The sequence below is a fragment of the Lycium ferocissimum genome, chromosome 5, assembly GCF_029784015.1.
Source record: "Lycium ferocissimum isolate CSIRO_LF1 chromosome 5, AGI_CSIRO_Lferr_CH_V1, whole genome shotgun sequence".
Lineage (NCBI taxonomy): Eukaryota > Viridiplantae > Streptophyta > Magnoliopsida > Solanales > Solanaceae > Lycium > Lycium ferocissimum.
The window spans coordinates 7549163-7564616 of NC_081346.1; the positions used below are offsets into that span (position 1 = coordinate 7549163).

Below are 15454 nucleotides of genomic sequence, written 5' to 3' on the forward strand. Positions count from 1 at the left end.
CAGGTGGCTTTCCAAACAGACCCTAAGTTTTGGTTCGTGAAATCTTCAGTAAAATATATTAATGTGATTTGGGTTTTAACCAATGAGAGCGATAACTTATTAATGAGGTTATCCGTCTGGAAGTGACTGGACTGAAATATAACATTATGTTGCTGCTGGAAAGACACGCATGTCAGTAAGAATAACGACAAATTAAATAACCAAAACTTGTGTCCTTATAATTAATATCTAAATTAAAACGTAATGACGTTTATGCTGATGATCATCTTTTACTGTTTGAAAATGGGATAAGGCATCGATTCCCCCGAACTATCGAATTTGCTTCATGACACACCTTTTACCTTTCCCAGGGTCCTATTACCCCCTAAACTTATTTAAAGCGAAATAATTACCTCCCTAAACGCGGATGTCCACTCTCATATGGGAGAATGACATATAGTCTCCTTGCCACATGTATATTTATTTGTTTTTTTTTTTTTTTTTTTAATTTTTTCAATTTTTTACGTGTCAATTTTTTTAAAAATAAAAATAAAAAACTGAATTTTCATTAAAAAAAAATGAGTTTTAAAACCCGTCTTTTTTTTTTTAATTTGAAAATTTGATTTTTTTTAAACCCATTTAAAAAAAAAAAACTAAAAACATGGATTAAAAAACTGAATTTTCTTTTAAAAAAAGGATTTTTAAAACCCTTTTTAAAAAAAAAATTGAAAATTTGTTTTTTTTCAAAACCCGTTTTTTTGAAAAAGAAAAAAAAACTGAAAAATGATTTTTTTTTTAAATATGGAAAAATGGATTTGTTAAAAATATGGAAAACTTGATTATTTTTTTAAAATGTCTTAAAAAATCTTGATTTCATTTTCTTAGGACACTTTTATTTTTCAAATAAAATCGGAAAAATGTTTTTCTTGCCAAAATGTGAAAAAAAATCGAATTTTTATAAAATTTTGAAAAAATTAATTATTTTCTTAACATGTGGAAAACCCGTTTTTTTTAAAACTAAATGTGGAAGACTAGATTTATTTTCAAATTTTTAAGAAAATGCAGATTTTTAAGAAAAAAAATAAGTTTTCCTTTTTTATGTTTACTCTCTCTCAAAGAGAGTGAAACACTCTCTTTGCTACATCGGCGTTTAAGGGGTAATTATTAGTTTTAAATAAATTTAGGGGGGTAATAGGGCCTGCGAAAGGTAAGGTGTGTCGAAAAATAAAAGTCGGAGTATAGTTCGGGGGGTAATGGTGCCTTATCCCGTTTGAAAATTATACTAGGAAGGACGAGAAATTAAAAATTAATAATTTCTTCGAATTAGAAGACTACACGTAGGGCAACAGCTCGAATTGATTGAACGTGTTGTCGAAATATTATTGCAACTACCCCGCCTGCCCCGTGTTTGTTTAAAAATGGCACAAAGTAAGTTGGTAGAATATGTGGTTCATGCAAATTGCACTTTCGTATATTTCAGATTCCAATAATTATAAGGTGCACAGACTCAGGACCAGATGATTCCTTTTTTTTTTTTTTTTAATAATTGTTGTATTCGAACAGGTCTCGATTAATTTTATGAATATATGCTACTTCTAGCTCGCTGCAGAAATATTAAATAATTCTATCCATCAAAATTAAAAAGATTGAAAAAAATCACGTAATACTTTAACTATGTATATCATAGTATTAGTTTGGCAGCAAGTAGCTAGGAGCCCGTTTGGATTGGCTTATAAGTTCTTTATAAGTTTTTTTTTTTGGAAATTTTTTTTGAGTGTTTGGTGGCCAAACAATTATTTTTGTCTTAAAATAAGCTCAAAAAAATAATTGAGCCATTTGACTTAACTTATCAAAAAGCGAACATAAATGTTGAAAAGCAATTTATAAGCGCCCAAAAAAAATAAGTTAGACTACCCCATCTTATTTTTTTTAGCTTATAATATAGGCATAAGCCCATCCAAACAGGCTCTAGGTTCTATCAAGTCCATACTTTTTCAATAATTTGCTTGATTAATTAACCATTTTAATTCAATGAGCTGTGACATAGTTAGTGATACTAAATTACTAACAGAACTGCCACAGTAGCAAAAAGAACACATATATTCAATGAGCTGTAAGCTGAAAATAACTTTTCTTTGTCTTTTCTGCGGGTAAATTTCACACATGGACATACCAATATGACTTTTTTTCTTCTTCACCAAAGTAGCTTAATATGTTTTTAATACAAAAAGCACATAATTTTGTCCTTATTAATACAAAAGTCACATATGCCGGAAAATTCAATTTCCGGTGGGTGATAATTTGTTAGTATTTTATTTATTTTTAACTTTTTTATTTGTCTTTAATTTAGTAAATACAAATTCAATTTAAAAATCCAATCCGACTCAATCCAAAACTCATATCCGACCGATAACAATCTATTACTCTTTTTTTTTTTAAAAAAAAAAAAAATCTAATAAAACAAATTCAATTAAAAGGAACCGCCAACCCAACCCCACCAAAAATCATATGCTGAAATTACAATATTAAAATGGTCAATGAATCTGAAAAAATTATTAAAAATTATTACTTCCGTGCGAGTAGTAGCAACTATTAGTCCTCAAAATTCTGTTTCTTACTCCAGCCTTTTATATTCCTTATTGTAAATCAAATTATAAGAACTTTATATTTTTGTTCCCCAGCGGATACTTACTTTAAAGTAAATAATAATTTAAAGAAGGATTTGAACTGCAATGACTGATCGGGTGAAATTTTGGAGTCTCTAATTAAAAATAATAATAATAATAATAATAATAATATATTTTTATTCTTTTCAGATGAGGGAAGGATGTGATTTTATATTTTACTGGCAAAAATAATTGATATAGCATATGATATGCTTCTTATACATCAAATCTTTGAATAAGAATAAGAGTATTTTAGTTTCTGCATATGAATTTTGAGAGTCGACACATCACAAACACATGTAATATACTACTGGTTGACAACCTATTATGTCATTTTATAATTTTCAAAGCACACCAGCTACCACAATTCAAAACAAAAAATAAATAAATTATTCACACTCAATATTTATACTAAACAAAAAAAATATATAAGATATATGTTTTCCATATAGTATTTTAATTCTTGCATATGAATTTTTGGTCTGGTCGGGTTGGATCGGTTCTTTCTAATTGAGTTTGTATTTATTAGGCTTTTTTTAAAAAAAAAAAAAAGGTGTAATAGATAATTGCCGGTCGAATATGAGTTTTGGATTGAGTCCTGTTGATTTTTTTAATTGAATTTGTATTTATTGAATTTAAAATAAATAAGATAATAGAAAATTTAAAAATAAATGAAACAGTAAAAAATAATCACCCACAGGAAGTTTGATTTTTCGCTATATGTGACTTTTTTCAGTAAGAACAATATTATGTGATTTTTGTGTTAGAAAACATAATTAAGTGATTTTGGTGAAAAAATGACCAAATGTTAAATTACGCACAGGATTCACGAGTCTATGTATACTAGATGGCGTATGGCCGTGGTGCGCATGGGCCCAACACTTTAGATTATATAGTGTATCTATGTGTATGTAGTTGTGTGCAATTGTAATTTATGTATTGGATAGTGATAGTATATATATATATATATATATTTTATATTGCTAATAAACATACCTAAATTTGCACTGTCGATGCATATATATAGATGAACATTAATACATATACACAAATGTTATTTGTCTATTAAGTGGAATTTTGTGAGCATGATAAAATAGTAAAAAGTAAAAGGAGTTTAAAAGTAACACGTGGCCAAATATGTTTCTTGACCATTTATATTTCGTTTTCTCGATGTTATTCTTCATTATTTGTGTGAGACGTAATGTGTCTAAATTTATACCCAAAGGTATAAGTTTTAAATCTTTTGGTTTTATGACTTCTTTAACGGTTTTGTGTTTAATTTAAATCGTTATTTCTTTTTTTCCTGAATTTCTCTAAGCGTACGTTCTTATTTTCTGAACTTATTATCATTATTTAAATGTCCTACTTTTTTTCTTCTTCACATGGACCGCACCTTTATTTTTTTATTTTTTTTACAATTGTCTTCTAATTCTTTACGTGGATCCCACCTTAATTTTTTTTATTTCTACTATTATGAAAGAGTTGGCCCCACCTTCAATTTTTTTATTTGTACTATTACAGAAAAGTGAGCCCCAACTTGATTTTTTTTTAAAATTTCTCTACTATTATAGAAGAGTGGGCCCCACCTTAATTTTTTTTTAATTTTAAATTTACTTTATTGCTACTATATAGAAACGTGAGTTTCTATTATTTAATAAAGTAACACAACTAATTATTTTTTAATTATGAGAACATTCATTTCTTAAGTTGTAAAGCACTAAGAATCTAACACTCTATCTGTTTTTTTACTATCGCTTAATGCTATAAATTTATTAGGTTTGCAAAGATATATATTTGCTTCTTAGATTGAATTGTATTTTATACAACAACCGTGAGTCATTATATATTAATCTCCTGAAGATCAATCATTTCTTATTTACCGTTCACAAATAAAAATTAGAAAGTTTAGCGCATAATTCAAATGTGTAATTTATCTCGACAGATAGCAGAAAAGTTATTAGCATGATACAATATTTGCTTCTGTTCTTCTTTCATGATTACAATGATATGCTGTTAATAAGTATTTTTTATCATTTATATCAATTCAGTGAAAATATTATTGTATAGTCTCATATCATAAATGTATTTTCTTTAAAATTTATTTTAAATTCTACTAAAGTTTATGTTATATAGTTACATATCAAATTAATTTTTTGACCCGTATATTTTTCTTTTATTTCAAAATTTGTTCAATCTTTTTACTTATATTACTAATAAGTTGTATGTTCAAAACATGATTAATATAACACTGTGATTTGTGCTCCGTATCCAAAACTTTATTATATTAATGTTTGCTACGAATACAAAGTTTGCAAAAAATTATTAATACCTTTTAAAAGAGAAGACTTGTTTAAAAAGAAACTATTTTCATCTTTGAGACAAAATAATAGCAATATTTAAGCATCAATTGATAACTTGAATTTTAATTCGATTAATTTAAAGTGCAAAATATTTTATTGTTAATATGTATGTAGATTGGACATAAACAATACTTATTATTATTTTTTATCAAATTTTGATTTGGATAATTCTAAATTTAAATCAAATTTACATTAGTTCAAATTGTTCAAATTATTAAATTAATTTTACATGTTTAAAACGAAACAAAGTAGAAATTCGATTTTCCATTTAAACGAAGAACTACTATTTTTTAATTTGGACCCCACCTTAATTTTTGTCCTAGAAATTGTATCCTACTTCTTCACATCCCCACCTTAATACTTTTTTTTTTTTTTTGCAATTGTCTTTTAATTCTCCTCGCGGATTCCACCTTAATTTTTTTTTAATCTCTACTATTATAGAAGAATGGGCCTCACCTTAAATTTGTTTTTTTTATTTCTAGTATTATAGAAGATTGAATCCCATCTTAATTTTTTTTTTCATAATTTTTCTACAATTTTTAAAGAAGATTGGGGCCCACTTTTTTTTTTTTTTTTTTTTTTTTTTTTTTTTTTGCAATTTAGGGACTGACGACGAGAACTATATAGAGACGTCGTTTCTATATAGTAGTAAATAAAGTAATAATATAGTTCAAAGCAATTTGCCGTGGCTGTCATTGTTTCGTGTTTTATCTGTCACCAAGCAACGTAACCGATTTAGCTAATAAGCATTTATTAAATTTTGACTTTTCACCACAAATTTATTATGGGCAACATGTTTTTAAAGACATGCTGTTTTCCAAGACATTTACTCGTAAATATGTACTCCCTCCGTTCACTTTTGCTTGTCTACTTTAAACTTTTTATGTTATTTAAGAAATAATAAATAAAGTGCATAATTTATCAATATAATGTGCTCATATTAATTAGTGCATAGTTTGAATTGGATTTGAAAAATGATTTGAAGTGAGTAATTAATACTATGGGTAAAATAAGAAAAATAAAATTATCTTCTCTTGATATGTTAAAAGTGACAATTAAAAGTGAAAATCTATTTTTGAAATACTGAACAAGTAAAAGTGAACGGAGGGAGTATATAAAGATTTTTACTAAGGAAAATGGAAGTGAATTGCACGCAACTTTTCTTATCTGTTACATAATTAATAATCAAATCGACCCAAATGGATTTTTAAAACATTCAAAGAATCCATACATTAGTTTGAGACAAAGGACACATTGTAAGATTCTCGTCTGTTTCGTCATTTCCCCCTTAATTTTATCACTACCGTAGGTATTATTAGTAGCATTATAAATGGGTGGTTTAATGCTTCAGATAAAAATAAACTTAACTTTCTCAATTTTAAGAAGTAAAAACTAATTCATCTCTTGTCAAAGAAGAAAAACAGGAGAACTCAATGGAGAAGGCTCCTCCTCCTTAACCAATGCAGAGGGTTCGAGATCTGGGTATGGAAAACTTCTTGGTAAGGAGCCCATCCTTGAATGGACCCTACATGATGTGAATCTGAATTAGTTGGCTCCAAAGCAAATATCGAACATCCGATGAGAGAGAGAAAAAAAAAAAAAAAAAGAGAGAGGAGAACTTTGCCCTTCATTATTTGTTTTTCCATCGAGATAGGCGAGCGAATACACTATTTAGCATAATTGTCAATGTCCCAAAGAAACAAGAGTGCAAAAAAATATAATAGGAACTTATTTTTTCGTTCTCCTCTTTCTTATTCCTAATTTTGTCACAGGAGTTGGTCAGCATAAAACCAAATTCGAGTTTCCAATCTAACAATGACCAAATATTTCATCACTTGAGTTTCCCAAAAGAATAATATAACCTAATTTAGCAAAGACAGTGTTGGCAGAAATGCCGTATTCACTGACCAAACCGTCAAAAATACACTCACTGCAACTACCACCCTCGTGCTGGAAAAAAAAATAAAACAAATTAAACTATATCATTACACTAAAAACTTAGTTGCACTTGATGTCAATATATGCTAAAGTATGTGATTATCACATCTAAAAATATAAATTCTATTTAAAAGAAACAATTTAATTTACTTAATTATATTACGCCCTTCACGTGCAAGTTTGATTCCTTTTTTGATTCTTTTTTGGGGCAAGCATATGAAAATTCTTAATGTAATAGTCAGAGGCTGAGCACCCAGACCTTGACCAATACCTTTAGATGGCCATACACTTCAATAATATTATCTAACTAATAAATGTGAAACATGTGTTCTTTTTACACACATTTATTATTTTAACTATATTTAATTTAGTGATACAATCAACTTTGCTATGCAAAGTCTTTTGTCCAGATATTTTTTTACGGCTATAGCAAAATATTATTATGAAAAACATATAACATAACATAACATAAAAAAATAAAAAAAACGACTAAGCCTGTAATAAAATATTATTATAAAGAATGACGGTAGAGAAATTTGACGGTATGTTTTCTCACTTTAGATTTCAACTACTAAAAGCTAGTAATAACTTGTTTAAGTGTGGACCCTTTTTATCTCTATTTATAGTCTGTGTAAACTAATATTTTTGTCAAACTTTTCCTTCTTACATTATACACATCACCAAATGGCAATCTTTTTTCTAATTCTATACACTATCCTTTTCTCTTTTCTTCTACATTTCATTCTCAGTTTATTTTTCCGTAAACGTCATCCATTGCCACTACCACCAGGTCCAAAACCATGGCCAATAATCGGAAACATAGTCCATCTAGGTCCCAAGCCGCACCAATCAACTGCAGCCATGGCTCGAACTTACGGACCACTCATGCACCTTAAGATGGGTTTTGTGGACGTGGTGGTTGCAGCTTCGGGTTCAGTGGCGGCTCAGTTCTTGAAAACTCATGACGCTAACTTCTCGAGCCGCCCACCGAACTCTGGCGCTAAGCACTTGGCTTATAATTACCATGATCTTGTTTTTGCACCTTATGGACCTAGGTGGCGTATGCTTAGGAAAATTTGTTCTGTTCATCTTTTTTCTGCCAAGGCTTTAGATGATTTCCGCCATGTTCGCCAGGTTTGTATTTTCTATTTTACACTTACACCTGCCAAGTTTTATATTGTACTACTGCAATTGTTGAATTGATGTGACATAGTAGGAGTTTGGACATGTGATTTGAAACTATGTTTTGAAATCAGTATTTGAACATGCAATTTCATCTCATGATTTTAAATTATAAGATGAAATCGCAAATTATTCAAAAAGACATGATTTGAAATCATCGTTTCAAATCATGTCCAAACGGCACCATAGTTTCACTTGCAATAAAATTTAAGGACCCATCTGGCCATCCCTCCGTTCAATCTGCATGACACTCTTTCCATTTTATTAGTTGATCCTAGAAAGAATGATACATTTTTATATTTAGTGATAATTTAATTTTAAATTTATCTTTTTATTTTTAATGAAATGATTTGTAGTCACACCGATTTTTATGATTTATTTTAGATACGTTTCAAAAGTTTTTCTTTATTTCTTAAACTTCAGATCCAGTCAAATATCCTCATATAAAATGGGACAGAGGGAGTAGTATTTACTTTTTTCGGGGATGGTTTCTGACTTTATTTGAAAATTAGTGCTTGGCCATGTAAACTCTTTAAAAATCAACTTATAACTTGTTTTTCAACTCATTTTTCACTTTTAAAGTTGTATTTAAATACATTCAAGTATTAACAATATTCCAAATATTGTTTATAAAAAGTATAACTAAATAAAACTCCATTTTCAACTCTAACTTCGTAAATTCCAAATTGACTAAAAAAATGTTTGGAATCTATGGCCAAACACCTACTAAATAAGTAATGAAATTTTTGATAATTTGAAAATTCTTTTATTTTAAATTTAATTAAGTAAATACGGGAACAGAGGCCCTAAACATCACCTGTACGGGGGATATACTAAGAGAAAAAATCTTGTTAATTTGTATGAAGGGGTCTTTTTCATCGTTCCTTTTTCTTCCCTTTTTTCCAGATATACTTGGGAAAGTGGATGCATGTTCTTTCCTTTCCGATATATTTACTGCGTATGCATGAGCATCATTGATTACTTTATGTGGCTGTCTTTTATTAGATGTGGCATAGTAGGTGCTGCTATATTTTCCATTTTTTGATAGGAAAATGACTTAATGAAAGTCCCCATATATTTTGTGAGAGTTACGTGGGAGATGCTAGCATTTTTGCCGTATATTAACGTCACTTGAATATTTTTTTGGAAACCAAATCAATAATATTTTGATGTTCTTCTGTATACTTTGTAGCATTTTCCTCTATATTAACGTCAATTTGAATTTTTTATTGGAAACCAAATCAATAATAATATGTGCATTTTTTTAGCCTCTTTTACTACTTGACCATGATAAAATATATTGATTGGTCTAAACATCAAGTGCAGAAAAATAATTTAGATGAATAATCTATTTATTTATATTTTTATCTTTCTGTTCACCTTCAGAAGTTTAAATCATAGCTGCAGTCTGCATAGGCATTTCTAATTTACTACAGCATTACAAAGACAAAATTTTAAAGGAGGTTTCTGAAGCTTTCTCCAAAAATTTAAAAAGAAAAAACAAATTTCTTTCTCTTTTATTACGTCAACACTACTCTCCATTTATTCACTTCTTTCTTTTTTATCCCAATTAAATCAATTGTAATTAAGCGCAAAAATGGATTTTTTTTACTATGTGTGAGGTATGCCATGTAATTCTTGTGTGAGGGGCTCCTTAAATGACAAGTGTGACTGTGGCTCCCAATAACTAGAACAATTCCACCTACCCCATCTCAGCCATCTCCTCCATTCTCTACCAGTTTTGATTTAATTTCTGCACAGAAAAACTAGTCCACATAACCATCCCATTTACCCACACCATTTATCGTCCAAACACCACCTAAAACAGTAAAAATAAAAAAAACACGAATCTCCTAAAACCAACTCACTGCTAAAGAACAACCTCGCCAGATCGAAAACCAGCTTCCGAACATTCACGGCCAACCACATAACTGTAATGGTGGTGGTTTAATTTTTTTAGTTTTCTCTTTGACAGTGAGAGGGATCTTGGGCTTAGCGGGTGCCCCCGTGAGTTTTTCCATATAATAATATTGGTATTGCTTTTCTTAAATCATAGAAAAATTACAAGTAATTTATAGTAAAAAGTAAATAATTTCTGAAGAAGAAAGATGCAATAGGTGAACGAAGAGAAAGGCCAAGGAGAGTTGTTGGCGAGATGATTTAGGTGCAGAGAGCCAGAGGAGGGAGAACTAGATGAACGAGAAATGGTGGAAGTGTGTTAATTATCTGTGGGCCCCACTAAGCCATACGTCAAAAGTAAAAAGCGCCCTCCGCACACAGTTTTTGTTGGCTGTGCTTCACTTATGATAAAAAATTTCGCAAAAATGGTAACTGCACGCTCTAGTGTCGATAGCAATTGGCTTTGGATAAAACTGCTTCATGGTGAGGTTTAAATTAATACTTCGTAGGTAACGTTTTAGATAGGGAGTAAATTCCTTAATTGGTCATTGAACATGTACGAAAATCTCACTAAAAGTTACTTTTAAATTTTTTTGAACAATAAAATCATTAAATTATGTCCATATTTTCAAAATAGTAAAACAATTCATTTTTGGATAGAAAACCCCTTAACTCATGTTTAAATTATAAAACTCATTTGGTATTTCTATTTTATTTTCAAAATGTGAATATTAATTCGAAAAAAATATTAAAATATTGCAAAATTATATCTAAGTAGACAATAAAAGGATACAGATGAATGATAATAGAACAGAGCATAGAGCTTAACTATAAGGCTTTTACCTGATTGTAAATAATTTTTCGTGATATATAAAATTTTCAATTATCAAAACAAACGTTTACTATTTTTATTTTTTTTGGAGATGAACTTGTAATATTTTGATTTTTATTCAAGTTTTATAAATAAGTGGAACACAATTAACATAAACATTCTATATTTTTGGAAAGCATATATCCAACTAATTGTAAAAATGTTTTCATTTTTTATAAAGTATATATATATATATAAACCAAAAATAATAATTACATGCATCATGAATTTATATAACGTCTCATCTGTTTCAATTATGTTCAAGCACTTACATTCAGTAAAATGTTTAGCTTCCGACTTTGAGTAATAGCAAAATATCAATATAGTTCAAAAGAAGTTGATATAATAAAAAAAAAACCTTATAGCATACTTAAAGTTTGAACGATTATATTGTTTTATTTTATAGCTTGAAATATTATGTTGAATATTTTTATTTTATTAATAAAACATGCAAAATATTAAAGAATTTTGGAGTATCCAAAAATTGTGCATAGATGATAGATTTTATAATTTAAACATGAATTAAGGAGTTTTTATGTCCAAAAATAGATTATTTTACTTTATTGAAAATAAGGACATAATCTAATGATTTTGTTGTCCAAATAAATTCAAAAATTATTTTATTGAGATTTTTCTACAAGTTCAGTGATCAAGAATTGACTCTTTAGATAGCTCTCTGTACTTTACAGCTGCAGTGCTTATTTTTTCTTTTTGTTGGCGTAGTCCGAAATAGTGTCTGTGCCACCTTAATAAAAACCACCCCATTAAGAATCAATAAATACGGTATAGAATTTATTAAACTATCACTATTTGTTAGATATGTTTTTAGAGTTAATCAAAATTGAAGAGGACAACTTTGTTAATTTTGTCTTAAATTTCTAAAGTGATATTTATTTTAGGGTAATTTTATTTTCTATGGTGACGAGAAGGAGTAATTTATATGATGCATTTTTTATTTTAATCTGTTTAAAAAAAATATATATATTTAAAAATAATTTAAATAATTTTTTTATTCTTAATGATTTACAGTCATATAAATATATATGACTTATTTTAGATTATAAATTTAAAAAATAAAAGAAGATCTTTATTTATTTTTTAAACTTTGTATCCGGTGAAAGTATACGTACTTATTATCTTTGGCTTAACTACAACTGCAGGATGAAGTGAAAACACTTACGCGCGCTCTAGCAAGTGCTGGCCAAACGCCAGTCAAATTAGGACAGTTGTTGAACGTGTGCGCCACGAATGCACTTGCGCGAGTGATGTTAGGGAAGCGAGTATTCGCCGACGGCAGTAGCGGTATTGATCCACAAGCCGAGGAATTCAAGTCAATGTGCGTGGAAATGATGGTACTCGCCGGCGTTTTCAACATCGGTGATTTTATTCCGGCACTTGATTGTTTAGACATTCAAGGTGTAGCTGCAAAGATGAAGAAGCTCCACGTGCGTTTCGACGCGTTCTTAACATCAATACTTGAAGAGCATAAGGGAAAGAGATTTGGAGAAACGAAGAAGGAACAAGGGGATTTGTTGAGTACGTTGATCTCTTTGAAAAATGAAGATGATGATAATGGAGGAAAGCTTACTGATACGGAAATTAAAGCTTTACTTTTGGTACGCTTCCTTTCCTTTAACATATTACTCCTTCAGTTTAATTTTGTTTGTTTGGTTTTGACTAGTATAAAAGATTTTTGAATTATGTCCTCTTAAATTAAAGAGATTAGAATGTATCAAAATATCATTTAATTTTGTGATTTTAAACATATCATGTGAAAAGTTAAAATTTAAAAGTTAGACAAATTTTTTTTTTTTAAACGGACTAAAAAAAAAAGTAAAACAAACATCTCAATTGTCTTAACAATTACTCTCTCAAATTATACATCTGAAAGGTGCAATCAATAATTGTTCTCAGTTCCATGTTTCATCATGGAGTAAAACTACTCGCTCTCCCTTTTAAAATGGAATTACTAACTTAACTTTGTGGGGAAATTAAGAGCGAAGTGACCTCTTTATTTTTTAAGCTTCAAAGTTTCAAGAAAATCATACTTAATTTTAAAACTTTATCTTTTAAGTAAAATTCAAAAAATAACTCTTTTTTTTTTTTTGTCAAAATTGAAAGATTGTGTTTGACCAAGTAGAATTTGTACACAACCTGCTCTTTGGCTATAGAGATAGGATTCTCAAAACACGAAACAATAGAAAAAGAACTCTATGCAACTTAATTAGTTCAGTCAACTACCTAAGCTCCACTAACCTCACTCAATTTTACAATATTGCCTATTAATATTGTCAAAAATTGTAATGTTTTCTTTGTGACTAATAAAATTTAGTTACCAAAAAAAATGTATGTCAAAATAGTTATGTTGCTGTTTGAGTCAAAAATCGTACTTAGCCCAAATAGTCAAATTTGTGTTAAAAGTTAAATAAGGTTAACTACAGTTGGTAGCAATTAGATAGAAATAGTTGAATTAACACAAGCAAGTTATTAAAGATTGAATATGAATAAGTTAATAAAGAGAAAAAGTAAACTTATGCCAATTGTGACAAATAGTAGTAAGAGATTTCTCCTTTGTCAAGAATGAGTGAGAGCCTAATGATCAGATAACCAGAGTAACAATAATAATAATAAAAATGATAAGTGGAAAGTAATTAAGAATAGTCTATCTTTCAGTAAGTATTCGATGCCTTTGGTATACAAGTGAAAGTTCTATTTATAGGTAGTTGGTCCTATCTGGTACCTTTCCCGTTAGGTGCATGTAGCGGCAATCATTAATTGTTGAATTAATGATTGTTATTTAATTCATTGATTTTGGCTGCCAGAAACCGTTTCGTTGTTACTGCATCAATTTTATTTAATGCGTAATCAAGAAAATCTTGTATGTTGTTCCCGTTGATATTCTCTTCGTTGACCACATCGTCGGTAGCTAACCGACCAAAAAATCATTCCAATGGATAAGCAAACAATATTTTAAAACATGTTTTCTGAAAAAAGAAAACAAATCATGTTCAAACGGGCCTTAATTTGTTTTTATTTTTTTTAATTTTTTTTTGTGAATTGCTGCAGAACTTGTTTGTAGCTGGCACAGACACTTCCTCTAGCACAGTGGAATGGGCCATTGCTGAGCTTATTCGTAACCCAAGAATACTGGCCCAAGCCCAACAAGAGATCGACAAAGTAGTTGGAAAGAATCGGCTCGTTATGGAATCTGACCTGGCCCAATTGACATATTTGGAAGCCATAGTTAAGGAAACCTTTAGGCTTCATCCATCAACCCCTCTCTCCCTTCCTAGAATTGCATCCGAGAGCTGTGAGATCAACGGTTACTTCATTCCAAAGGGCTCAACGTTGCTCGTCAACGTTTGGGCCATTGCTCGTGATCCAAATGAATGGGCTGATCCACTTGAGTTTAGGCCTGAAAGGTTCTTGCCTGGAGGTGAGAAGCCCAAAGTTGATGTGAAAGGAAATGACTTTGAAGTAATTCCATTTGGTGCTGGGCGTAGAATATGTGCTGGAATGAGTTTGGGTATACGAATGGTCCAGTTGATGACTGCAACTTTAATTCATTCATTTAACTGGAATTTGCCCAGTGGACAATTGCCAGAGAAACTAAACATGGAGGAAGCATTTGGGCTGACCTTACAACGGGCTGATCCGTTAACGGTGCACCCAAGTCCTCGCTTAGAAGCCCAAGTATACGGCATGTGAACAGGCCAATTACAGATAACATGTGGGCTGAATGTATGATTAGTCGGGCTTTTAACACATCTGGCCACTCAGCCGAAAATAATTACAGCCGCTAGCCTATATACATAAGCTATCTGCTTAATATACAAAAATATGCATTTGTTGCGTATTATTTTGGTGAGAGGCTATATAGTGTAAAAATCCCTAATTATTTTCCATATCCTTTCTATTTCATTTAAGCTTCTAGTTTAGTAACTAGTTTGTACTGAAAGATAAAACTTTGTCAGAATGAATATGCTGTTATGTGTTTCTTTTTCTTGTTATGGTCAATAAATAATTTGTAATCAACCTGAAATTCTTTTTTGCATTAAGCATGTACAACGATAAATTTGGTATTGTCACTGTTTTGCTTATGCAAATTGAGTATTGTCTGTATTTGCTGATGGTAGAGTAGAAACGAGAAGTAAGGTTATTGCCTTATTGGCATCTAAAAAGGTTTCAACAAAATCAAATTCAATTCAACTCTTGTGTTTCGTTTTTGATGCACTTTGACTCGATCTCTTTTTTCCAAATGAAAATTTAATTGACCATAACTAATTTGTGATTCAAACATAGTGGTAACACTGTAACATATCACCATCGGAAAGAGAGATTTCTTCAGCCAAGTTTTGCCAAGACAACAAACAATATACACAATGATGCAGCCAGGACCAAGGACCGCGTCATTTTGTATATTGTGAGAGTGCTACAATTAAAGACATATATTGCACTGGACTAAGGAAAAACAATGAAAATAATGTGTAAGTTGATTGGGGAAGCAATTAAAGAATGCAGCGAGCCGGAGAATCTTAAAGATCACTTGAATTGGTATG

The 15454-nt window shown here is 30.0% G+C and overlaps 1 protein-coding gene across 1 annotated transcript; it reads left to right on the top strand.

The window, feature by feature from the left end:
* The first annotated feature begins 7582 nt into the window (after positions 1–7582).
* On the top strand, positions 7583–14892 carry LOC132055750 (flavonoid 3'-monooxygenase). Its single transcript, XM_059447715.1, has 3 exons — positions 7583–8077; positions 12056–12511; positions 13962–14892. Exons 1-3 carry the CDS (start codon positions 7628–7630, stop codon positions 14601–14603), a joined length of 1548 nt encoding a protein of 515 aa, XP_059303698.1. The 5' UTR covers positions 7583–7627; the 3' UTR covers positions 14604–14892.
* The last annotated feature ends 562 nt before the right edge of the window (positions 14893–15454 follow it).